Source organism: Macaca mulatta, chromosome 20 (assembly GCF_049350105.2).
Source record: "Macaca mulatta isolate MMU2019108-1 chromosome 20, T2T-MMU8v2.0, whole genome shotgun sequence".
NCBI lineage: Eukaryota > Metazoa > Chordata > Mammalia > Primates > Cercopithecidae > Macaca > Macaca mulatta.
The window spans coordinates 13,347,193-13,359,587 of NC_133425.1; the positions used below are offsets into that span (position 1 = coordinate 13,347,193).

Below are 12,395 nucleotides of genomic sequence, written 5' to 3' on the forward strand. Positions count from 1 at the left end.
TGCAGGCATCTAAAAAGCTTTGCTTACCCCTCTACCCTTCTCTCTTCCCCCACTCAGTGCTGGACAAAAACTAGCATCATTTTCATGGTGACAATTACTCGAGTGTGGGAGGGCAAACGTGTTCTGTAAAGGGCAGTGCAAGAATGCATGTTAGGCTCAGTGCAGCAACAGGCTAAAGGAGTTCTCATGCCTTAGGAAAGGTGGCGGGGTTGGAGTTGGGGTCAGAAGAGACTAACAGGAATATGTACAGTTCGGGAAAAATGGTTTTTCAACATTGACTCTTTTATTTTGCAGTGAACTTGACCTTTGAAGATTTAGGAGTGGCTGTAAGCATCACAAAGCCAGGCAGTTTATGCCTCCCTTCCTGCCTTTTATTGGTGCCTATTTTGGGGTAGTCCTCATGGTCTTGGATAGCCTGGCCACTGGGCCACGTTCTTCTTGTAGTTGGGTGTGGTTATGGTCGATGCCTACTCAGTACCTGCTGGACAGTAGACATGAGGTCCCCTCGAGCCATGCTTTTTTGCATCTAGGGAGAGGATAATTCCCATAGGTATATCTTAGTGTGGTGTTTTCATGCCTGAGAATTACCAAATGTACTTAACAGGTTCGTTAGTTTTGTTGTGAGTAATTTTCCTTTGAGTAGTGCTGTCTGGGGTTGCTGGTTGTTTACTCTGACATTGGGGCAGGCATAATTGCTTTGACTTACAAACATTAATTATTGCAGTCATTGGAAGCTGTTTGAGAGGTACTTGCCACCTACTCAGTGATTTGCTTTCGTTCCCATGCTTTTAGAGAAATCTGCAGGGTAGCCAGCAGGCCTGTTTGGGGCTGGGAGTGGGAGGGAGTTGGCAAGGCTTTCTGGAATTGGACAGGCGAATATTTGAATACTTGTCTCCATCTCCACGGCTACCACTTGGGTCCTCTCAGTTCTGGCTACCATTGTTTCTTGCCTGGATGACTGTAATGGCCTCCTGTCTTCCATCTTCTTCTGTTTCCACCCCTGACTCCATTTGCCTTTTCCACATAGCATGTCTGTATTCCCCTGCTTAACACCTTTTTAATTTATTTTTTTGTGAATTGCAGTCTTGCTCTGTTGCCCAGGGTGGAGTGCAATGGTGCGATCATAGCTCACTGCAGCCTGCAACTCCTGTACTCAAGTGATCCTCCTGCCTCAGCCTCTGGAGAAGCTGGGACTATAGACACATGCCACCATGTCCAGCTAATTTTTAAATTAATTTTATTTATTTATTTATTTATTGAGACAAGGTCTCACTTTCACCCAGGCTGGAGTGCAATGGCACGATCTCGGCTCACTGCAACCTCTGCCTCCCGGGTTCAAGCGATTTTCCTGCCTTAAGCTCCCAAGTAGCTGGGATTACAGGCGCCTGCCACCATGCCCAGCTAATTTTTGTATTTTTAGTGGAGGCGGGGTTTCACCATGTTGGCCGGGCTGCTCTCGAGCTCCTAACTTAAGGTGATCCAGCTGCCTCGGCCTCCCAAAGTGCTGGGATTACAGGCATAAGCCAATGTGCCCGCCCTAAAAAATTTTTTTCTAGAGATGTGGTCTTGCTCTATTGCCCAGGCTAATCTCAAACTCCTAGGCTCAGGTGATCCTCCTGCCTCCGCCGCCCTAAGTGCTGTGATTATAGGCATGTGCCACTGCGCCCAAAACATTTAGCATAATGTTTTTGGAGTTTCATTCAAGTTGTTGCATGTGTCAATAGTGCATTCCTTTGTATTGATGAGTAAGTATTCCGTTACGTACATTCCATTACAGGAGTTTGAGACCAGCTTGATCAACATGGCAAAACCCCGTCTCTATTGAAAATAAAAAAATTAGCTGGACCTGGTGGTGGGTGCTGGTAATCCCAGTTACTTGAGAGGCTGAGGCAGGAGAATCACTTGAACCCAGGAGGTGAAGGTTGCAGTGAGCCGAGATTGTGCCACTGCACTCCAGTCTGGGCAACAGGAGTGAAATTCTGTCTTCAAATAAATAAATAAATAAATAAATAAATAAAAATAAAAGTCTTTCACAAAGCAAATCCAGTTAAACTCTTTTTTTACTCTGGATCATGCTCTTAGTATTATATCTAAGAACTCTTCCTTGTCTAACTCAGGTTAGGTATGATTTTCTCTGACATTTTCTTCTAAACCTGTCATAGTTTTAAATTACATTTCTTTGTGGTCCAATTTTAATTAATATTTGTATAAGTTGTGAGTATTGGTTGAAGTTTTTTTTTTTTTTTTTGCGTCTGAATGTCTTGTTATTCAAAATCATGTGTGGAAAAGACCGTCCTTTCCCCAGAAGCGCCTTCCTACCTCCGTCACATTCCTTGACTGTGTGCGTATGGGTTTATTCTGTGATTCTTCGGTCTGTCTTGTTGGTGCGTGTCTGTCATTTTGCCTATATGACATTGGCTTGAGAGCTGTAGCTTTACAGGAAATTCTAAAATTGGGCAGTGTGAGTCTTCCTGCTTTGTGCTGCTTTTTCAAAAATGATTTTGGCTATTTTAGTTTCTTTGTCTTTCCATATGAATGTTATAATTGGCTGGTCTATATCTATAACAAATCCTGCTGGGATTTTGATTGGCCTTTCATTAAATTTATAGATCAATGTGGGGATAATTGACATCTTAATTCTTTTGAGTCTTCTAAGCCATGAACCTGGTATATCCAGGTATTTAGCTCTTCTTTGATTATTTTGTTAGTATTTTGCAGTTTTCAGCACGCAGATCCTGGATACATTTTGTTAGATTTATATGAATGTATTTCATCTTTTGGAGCTGTTATAAATGATTCTTTTTAAAAGTAATTTGCCTTCTGATTGTTCATTGGTAGTGTATAGAAATATAGTTAATGTTTACATTTGACCCTGTGTTCTGTGACCTTGAAAAACTCGGTTATTCTATGACCATTTTTGTCAGTTCTTGGGATTTCCTTTGCAGACGGTCATGTCACTTGTGAAGAGGGAAAGTTTAGTCCTTCCTTTCTAACCTGTATGTTTTTTGGATGGGGAGGGCCTTATTTCACCAGCTAGACCCTACTGTGCTGAATAGGAGTGCTGAGGGAAGAATTGCTTGACTCATTCTTGGTCTTTGGGTGAAAATATTCAGCCTTTCATTATTAGCATTATTAGGTGTGATGTTACTGTAGGATTTGGTAGTTTGTTTTTTTTGAGAAGGAATCTCACTTTGTCTCCTAGGCTGGAGTGCAGTGGTGTGATCTTGGCTCAGTGCAACCTCCGCCGTCCAGGTTCAAGTGATTCTTGTGCCTCAGCTTCCCGAGCAGCTGGGATTACAGGCGTGCACCACCAGGCCCAGCTCATTTTTGTATTTTTAGTAGATACGGGGTTTCACCATGTTGGCCAGGCTGGTCTCAAACTCCCGACCTCAGGTGATCCACCCACCTCGGTCTCCCAAAGTGCTGGGATTACAGGCGTGAGCCACTGCACCTGGCCTGGGGGTGAGTATTTCTAACCTCTTAATACATTTTAAAAAGTGCTCTAGTAAAGTGCATTGCTGAAAAATTAAAGAAAAATTTCCAATTAATTTTATCATCTAGAAATGAGCACTGTTAACATTGTGGTCTCTACATTTCCAGTGCAAATATATCCATCTAAATAGATATAAGGGGTTAGAGTAAATATACTCTGTTGCATTCAGTTAATGGTATATCAGTGTGACTATATATATATATATATATATATATATATATAATATTTATCCCTGGGGATAAACATACATATTTATCATAGCCTTGACAATCCTATAGCATCCCATTATAAGAGCATGCACCATAACTTTTCCACCCACTCCTCCATTGTCAGACAATTAATTTGCAACCAGTTTCTTTTATATTCAAAGCATCCTCATGCATATGGTTTTGAGACTTCTTTCTTTTCTGAATGCAGTTTCTTAGAAGTGGAGTTGCTGGGTCAGAAGGTTACAGTTCTTGGGGCTGTTGATTCATATTTCCTAAAGCTCGCATGTGACTAACTGCTTACATTTATGAGATGTCTAAAGGGGTTGGCAGCAGAAGATTGAGCTCCATAACTCGAGGAAAGTTCCTTAGCCTCTCTTAGCAAAGCTAGCTGGTCAGGAGGATCCTGTTCACATCTGCGCAGTAGTCTCAGCCACCCAAGAGATTCTGCAGACCTGTGCTGATGAGCACACGTTTTCTCATGGAGTTTTTCTAGGCCTTACGTTTTCAATGTTGCCCTGTTCACTTAATTCTCTAAACGTTTATGATGTAATAGGAGACTTTGAAGTTAAAGGATATGGGTTTAAATCCCAGGTTGGAGTGTCTGTTAGACCCTCTGGGCCTCAAATTTCCCATCTGCAAAATGGGCACAGTAAAACCAACCTCATGATGTGTTGCTGGTGATCTAATTAGACACCAAGTATGTGGCAGAGAGGAGAGGGACATAGACATGGAGAGGCTGAAGTGAACTGTGGCTCTGCCTTTGCTGGTTGTCAGTTTTTGGATAGTTCAATTAGCCTCGTTGAGCCTCAGTTTCTTTCCTCCTTTTTTTTTTTTTGAGACAAGGTCTTACTCTGTCACTCAGGCTAGGTCTTTGTTCACTGCAACCTCCGCCTCCCATGCTCAAACGATCCTCCCACCTCAGCCTCCCAAGTAGATGGGACTGCAGGTGCATGCCACCACACCCAGCTAATCTTTGTATCTTTTGTAGAGATGGGGTTTCACCATGTTGCCCAGGCTAGTGTCCTGGGCTCAAGTGATGGGCCTGCCTTGGCCTTCCCAGGTGGGTGGCATGAGCCACCACTCCTGGTCTTCAGAAGGCAGTAAGAAAAATGGCAGCGCCGGGCGCGGTGGCTCAAGCCTGTAATCCCAGCACTTTGGGAGGCCGAGACGGGCGGATCACGAGGTCAGGAGATCAAGACCATCCTGGCTAACACAGTGAAACCCCGTCTCTACTAAAAAATACAAAAAATGAGCCAGGCGTGGTGGCGGCCCCTGTAGTCCCAGCTACTCGGGAGGCTGAGGCAGGAGAATGGTGTGAACCCGGGAGGTGGAGCTTGCAGTGAGCCGAGATCATGCCACTGCACTCCAGCCTGGGCGACAGAGCCAGACTCCGTCTCAAAAAAAAAAAGAAAAAAAAAAAAAAAAGGAAAAATGGCAGCAATAATAACCTGTTTTGTAGGGTTACTGTGTAGGTAAAATGTGAGCATGTCTTCCACACCTCGAATATTAAGTGCCCTACTCAGAGGCAGGTGCTCATATGTTGCAGATTGAAAAGCATATTTCCCACTATACATGTATGGATCTCTGGGAATGAGGCACATCTTTTACCTATAAGGGAGTCTTGGTGCTGTGCTGCTTCTCACTTCATAGCTAGCAAGGAGGAATTTCAAGGAAGGTGCAAACATCTCAAATGTCCAACTCTGCCACACTCCACATTGGCAACACTTTTTTTTCTTTTCTTTTTTTCTTTTTTTTTTTTTGAGACGGAGTCTTGCTCTGTCGCAAGGCTGGAGTGCAGTGGCATGATCTCGGCTTATGGCAACCTCCACCTCCCAGGTTCAAGTGATTCTTCTGCCTCAGCTTCCTGAGTAGCTGGGACTATAGGCGCCTGCCACCACGCCCAGTTAATTTTTGTATTTTCAGTAGAGACAGGATTTCACCATGTTGACCAGGCTGATCTCAAACTCTTAGCCTCAGATGATCCCCCTGCCTCGGCCTCCCAGAGTGCTGGAATTACAGATGTGAGCCACCGCACCCAGCCAGGTGTGATTTTAGATAGAATCTGAACACAGTATTAAAAGATTTCTTCAGACCAGAAGAAAAGCAGCTATCTGAAACATTTTAGTGCTGGCCCCAGAGCTGAAGATGAACAGGGAAGCGGAGGATTGGCCTGACAGCTGGCAGCAAATGAGAGAGGAGACCTGACCTCCAAGCACTGATATGACTTCTGTTGGTCATGGGGCCTCTTGGAAAATGTTCTTCCATGAACTATTGTTTAGAAATGTGTATAAATGCCTTTCTTTCCCTGGCTTTAAGATATGTGACTTGAATTCACATGTGGAGATTAGGAATAGGCTGGGCTGAGCAATGAGATTCTGGCTATAGGAATCCTAGAATACATGCTCTACAGACTGGGTGCAGTGACTCACACCTGTAATCCCAGCACTTGTGGAGGCTGCGGCGGGCGGATCACTTAAGGTCAGGAGTTTGAGAACAGCCTGGCCAACATGGTGAAACCCCATCTCTACTAAAAATACAAAAATTAGCCGGTCATGGTGGTGTGTGCCTGTAGTCCCAGCTACTCGGGAGGCTGAGGCAGGAGAATTGCTTGAACCCGGGAGGCTAAGGTTGCAGTGAGCCGAGATCATGCCACTGCAATCCAGCCTGGGCGACAGAGTGAGACTCCATCTCAAAAACAAAACAAAACAAAAAACATCCTGTATAATCCCCATCAGGGAAGATTTTCTCTCCCACAAACATTTTAAGGACTTGTTATTTCGTTTCAAACATTTGCAACTCATGTCACAGATGGAGAAACTACAGATACCTGTGGAGGCATCCGTGACAGGCTTTGTCTGGGATGAGGGGATAACTAAGGGACTCCCTTGTGGTTTTCTTTCTCCAGAGCTTCGGAGACGAACGTCAAGTTCTCAGGTGATGCCTAAGTCTACGGTAGTGTCTGAGTTTGATCTTGATGTTTTTTTCTGCAACAATACAGCACAGAGAAGCAAAATACAAAGAAAGTGCTGTTGTCATGGGCTGGGATGTAGTCAGATGCATTGAAAACAGACACTCGGCACCAGGGATGAGCAGTTTCAAGTTTTTCAACTAAGTCAGTGTTTGGCGTATCTATAGCAGTGGGTGGTATTTCCATCCGTAAATAGACTGAGTGAGAGGCTTACTGTGGTGCATTATTAAATGAGACGTCCCAATCTCAGAAACATTTATACTATTCTGTCATAGAGACTCTGAGTGTATTGGGTTGGTAGTGATTGTCAGAGCATGGAGGAAGGCCTGAAAGGTATATACTAGGTTTTTGCCATTGGTTACCATGGGGAAGTGTTGAGTGGAACAGTAAACAGGGGAAAAAAGCCTTCAAACATTCACACAAAAATTAAAGCATTGTGAAGGAGGTTTCATCCCCCTAAAATTGTTTAGGATGTGTGTGTGCACCTAGAGAAATAATAGGATGGATATAAAAATGTTAATGGAGTTTATTTCAAGATGTTGGGGTCTTAGCATGTTTTTGCTTTTCTTCTTAAATGTATTCTGATTATTTTGCAATGAGCGTTTTTTATTTTTATAATCACAGAAAAAAAACCAGTCTTCAGCTCTTTTCATTGCAAGGAAAGAAAAAATACTCTAGCACATTTAAAGGCACTTAGGCTCAAGGCCTGAGGCATAGGGGGTGGGGGCAGAAATAGAAAATGTGCAAGAGGCAGCTCCCTCTGGTAGAGATGGTCAGACACCAAGTCTGAATCTCAAAGGAGATGGTGAAGAGTCCTTGTGGGCCTTGGGGGCAGGGAAACCTGGGTTCAGATCTTACTAGTGAGTTTTCCTGGTGACCTTGGTCAGAAACCTTATTTGTCCAACTCTTCTCCTGTAAAATATGGAGATTACTGCAGGCCACTGTGCATTTTTCTACTGAATGAAGTACCTTTCTGCTGAATGACGGATGGATGAATGAATGAATGGATGCATACATATGTTCAAAGAGACATATGTAAAGTCTAAATACTCAACAAATGGCAGATTTTTCCCCTTGGTCCTCACGTTCCGTTGTCAGCCAGTGTACCTGGGGAGTGAGTTCAGCAGGTGGGGTCCTGTCATACCCTGGGTTCTGTGTTTCTTAGTGTAATCTTACATGGGGGTGGGTGTGGACTTGGTCCAACTGCTTCTCTTTATGCCTCAGCCTCCTTAGCTGTAAAATGAGGGTTGTGTTAGTGCCTTGGAAGGATTCAAGGAGATTCCGTACAAACACTTGACATGACTCCTGACAAATAATAAGTGTTTAATACATGTCACAGTTGATAAAAATATTAAGAACATTCCCCAGAGTGAATGCACATTAGTCAGTACATGCTTCTGTAAATGGAGAGAAGACTAGAGTTCCTGACACTGAATAGGCACCTGATAGATGGGTAGCTTCAAACAGCCTAAGCACAGCCTGTGTCTATGTTCTGGATTTGTGGACACTGGAACCAATTGGTGCTTATCTGTCTCATGAAAGAACAGTTCTTGAAGGTATTCTGCAAACATACCTGTGGTAACACAGCCTTCTCTCATGATGATCTCGAAACCATGAGAATAGATTAACATTTATAAGATGCAAATTGTGCTTTTCTTTGCACAGATTCACCACCCACCCCTGCCCCCTCCTGTGGGTCCACATTGTCACTTTTTAAATATATATATTTTAACATTCTTGTACTTGCAGAGAGAACGAGGTGCTCAAAGTCCAGCTGAAGAAATATGTAGGAGCTGTCCAGATGCTGAAAAGAGAAGGTCAAACAGCTGAAGGTGAGGGGGAGCCTGAGCCCGGGTTGGGAGGGGCCGGGCTTTTTCATTAACACCTGTACGTGGCATGCAATAGACACTCAACATGTGATGAGTGCATGTGTGGATGGATTAGAATAATGGTGCTGCTCAGGATTCCAGAAAATTAATCAGGTGGAAAACCTGATGTATATCCCTGCAACATGCATAACTAATATTGTAAGACTCACTTGCTAGACTATTAGCAAAAGTCTTATTGATTTGTGTACTTAGAGAATTTTATGTCCAGAGTCTTGAGATAGTTGCATGGCAGTGAACCTTGTGATATGATGAAGTCACAGCAGGCCACGGGTGCAAGCCACAGAAATCCAAGATGATAGAGAATCAGAGTGGTGGACTTAGGCTGATCAGGTTCCAATCCCAGCTCTGGTTAAGTTTCCTAATTTCACTGCACTTCAGTTTTTTCATCTCTACAATGAGGTTGGTTGATAGCACCTGCCTCATGAGGCAATCCATGTAGACATCTTAGCATAATGTCTACCATAGAATAAATGCTGGATAAATTTTAGCTGTTATTATTGTTATTAATCAGAAATTCCAGTAGACAGAAGAACAATCATGAAGATCTCACCAAATGAGGTGGGGCCATGTGCTGCTTCTAAAATCTCCTAAACTATTTCTCAGGGCAGCCTGAAGAAAGGATCTTTAACTCTGGTTGATGTGTCTTGCAGCCTTCAGCCAAAAGACCACAACAAAATTTCCTTAAAGACAAGCTCTTAGAATGTGGACGTTTTAATGAATGCTGGGTGTTCCCCACATTCACATGTCTCTTTTTTTGTGTGTGTGAGACATAGTCTCACTCTGCCACCCAGGATGGAGTGCACTGGCACAATCTCGGCTCACTGCAACTTCCACCTCCCGGGTTCAAGTGATTCTCCTGCCTCAGCCTCCTGAGTAGCTGGGATTACAGGCAACTGCCACCATACCCAGCTAATTTTTGTATTTTTAGTAGAGATGGGGTTTCACTATGTTGGCCAGGCTGGTCTTGAACTCCTGACCTCAGGTGATCCATCCCCCTCGGCCTCCCAAAGTGTTGGGATTACAGGCGTGAGCCACTGCTCCCAGTCCATGTCTTCAGAGTCAACCAAACCTGCACTGAATTCATGCTCACCCATGACTGCCTGACCGCTTGGAATTATTTTCCCACATGTACCAGGACATCACACCAGTGTCCTGAGAGCATTGTGAGGATTTTCCAAAACAATGAATGCAGAGTTTCTAGTATGGTACCCGGTATATAATAAATGGTTGTTATTTTTATAGGAGACAGGATTGGAATCTGGCTATGACTTATTTAGTAATTGCGTGAAGACGTGAATGTTTTTGAAGCTTGTATATTTCTTTTGGTTCCCATTTGATCAGGATCAGCTTATTGGTGATACTATTTGATAACATGCCTTGCTTCGTTCATATTTGGGTAGGTAACTGTGATCATTCTGGGGGTTATCAGTGCAGAATTAATTATCTTTCTCTGTGGGCTCATGCCCTTCTCTTTTTTTTTTTTTTTTTTTTTTTGAGACGGAGTCTCGCGCTGTCGCCCAGGCTGGAGTGCAGTGGCGCGATCTCGGCTCACTGCAAGCTCCGCCTCCCGGGTTCACGCCATTCTCCTGCCTCAGCCTCCCGAGTAGCTGGGACTACAGACGCCCACAACCGCGCCCGGCTAATTTTTTGTATTTTTAGTAGAGACGGGGTTTCACCGTGGTCTCGATCTCCTGACCTTGTGATCCGCCCGCCTCGGCCTCCCAAAGTGCTGGGATTACAGGCGTGAGCCACCGCGCCCGGCCCATGAGCTCATGCCCTTCTCATACAAATATTGCTATTATGGCCCTGAATTCATTTCATTATACAGAATTATTTATATGTTGGTCTCCCAAGTTTTTATATCTCATCTCTGTTTCCCCAGCAACTGGCTTTTTAGTCATTCACTACATTCATTACATGCTTTGAATGAATAGTATTTGTCTAGCTCTTTGCCCTTTCCAAGCAAGTTCAAATGTACTCTGATTTGACTCAGTAACCTTGTGATGAGCAGGTATTTTTCCATTATTTTAAAGTTTGTTATTAGGGGCTTAGGAGAGCTTAAGGGGCTGGTGCATGTGTCTGTGGTGGAAATGAGCTCAGGCATTTTTCTCCAAACCTCTGATTCTTTGTATTATAAAATTCTTTTAACTTTACTGTGCAGAGGAATTGCCTGGGGAGCCCATTAAATATACCTCTTTCCAGGACCCTGCCTCTGGGAGTTATGCCAGTGGACTTAGGATGAGGCTCTAGATTTACACTTCTAGATATGTGACTCTAATGCAGGTGACCTGTGGACAGCACCACCACCTTTTGTGAAATCTACACATTACTTACACAGAACTTGGATTCAATACAACAAGACTATTAAAGTCAGGTTAAAAAGAAGCACCACTGGGCTTGCTTTTGATTTGAAAACCTCAGCACTACACAATGCATTTCTAAGTCGGAAAATTTTGAGCGTGATTCTCCCCAAATGGGCATATGGAACCTACAGTGTGCAGAATGGTTTTTCATAGCAGCTGAAGGTCCATTTCCCCAGGCCGATCCTGAGTGCCCTGAGCCACAGCTGAATATGAGCCATTTCAGGATGTAGTTGCGACAACTCTTACATGAATTATGTGGTGACTCCACCTAGCAGCAGTCTCTTACTCCTGCATTACTACATTCTTACGGAAAATGCCTCCAGGGTTTAAACAAAACAACTTAAAATGAACTTTTAGAATAGACATTGACAACCTTTAATTTTACAGATATCAAATTTCAGATTCCCACCCTCTTTTTTTTTTTTTTTTTTTTTTTTTTTTTTTTTTTAAGAGGAGTGATCTAGTCCCTCCAAGAAAATCATTATTTAAGCAGCAAAATAAGGACTGGAATTTGGAATTTGGGTGGCGTCATTATCTATTGGAAAGTTTTTTTTTTTTTTCTTTCTTTTCCCCCTAATGTGGTCCAGAAGTGAGGTTGGGTTATTTGCCTCTCAAGTGCTGTTTTTCCTTGGTAATGTCAGATTTGCCAAAAGCTGATACCTTTATTTGCTCTTTTGAGTCTCTCACCTTAGGGCAAATTCTTTGTGCTCTTCCTCCAGCGTTAGAACCATGGTGCAAGGGCTGCCATATCTACCAGGAACTCGCCTGGCAGTTCCACTTCATTGTAACTCTTACTGGTCATTTGATCAGTTCTGTTGTTAATGGCATTGGACACCCTTTCTCCTCCCCAGGGAGCCAGTGTAGGGAAGTTTCACTTATGAAAGCAGGAGATCCCTCTGAAAACTCATGCTTTCATTTTGGGCTTATTGCTGAAATTTGAAACAAGATGTTTGCCAGTTGGCTTCATGCCTGCAGAGACCCCTTGGCAGCTCACTGAGAGGTCTGCGGAGAGCAGGTGCATCACTTCAACTTTAGGGTTGTGTAGACAGACTGGCTCGTTAGGAGCAGGCTCACATTAGGCAAGCACACAGACAATGATGGACACCAGAACACCTGACTCAACACTGGTGAGACACGGAGCTGCTGGGTAGACCAGAAGGCCTGTCCTCTCTGTCGCTGACTTACCTGGAGTCTCACCTGTTGGCACTTGGGAAGTCAGAAAGGAAGTAGTTGGGTGGTTCAGGTGTTTAGTGGTGTTGGGCCTGATGGAAACGTGCCCAGCACTGGGAGCAGGAAAGGTCTCTGGACCTGGTCAAGCTGTCACTTGGAGAGTCAACTTCTGGCTCTTCACACGGCCTTTTTCCTTTAAACACATATACATACATTCATTAATTAATTCGTTCCCATACTCGGTGGAAGAGAGCTTTTTCCTTTTCCAGCTCATGGTTTATCAGAGAGCCCTGAGGAGTGCCG

General features: G+C 43.7%; 1 protein-coding gene across 30 annotated transcripts in view; it reads left to right on the plus strand.

Moving 5' to 3' along the window:
• The window catches only part of SNX29 (sorting nexin 29), a 657,788-nt gene that overhangs the window by 203,858 nt on the left and 441,535 nt on the right, over positions 1-12,395 (plus strand). For 23 of the 30 annotated variants that reach the window (XR_013412446.1, XR_013412447.1, XM_077987279.1 and 20 more), the window contains one exon: positions 8,420-8,502. Coding sequence is in view for 21 of the 30 variants with exons in the window: in XM_077987279.1 (XP_077843405.1) it covers positions 8,420-8,502 (83 nt within the window). In the remaining 9 variants the exon portion in view is untranslated. Of the gene's footprint in view, positions 1-8,419; positions 9,357-12,395 lie in introns of all 30 variants that reach the window. The other 7 variants (XR_013412454.1, XR_013412450.1, XR_013412449.1 and 4 more) reach the window with 3 other exon arrangements.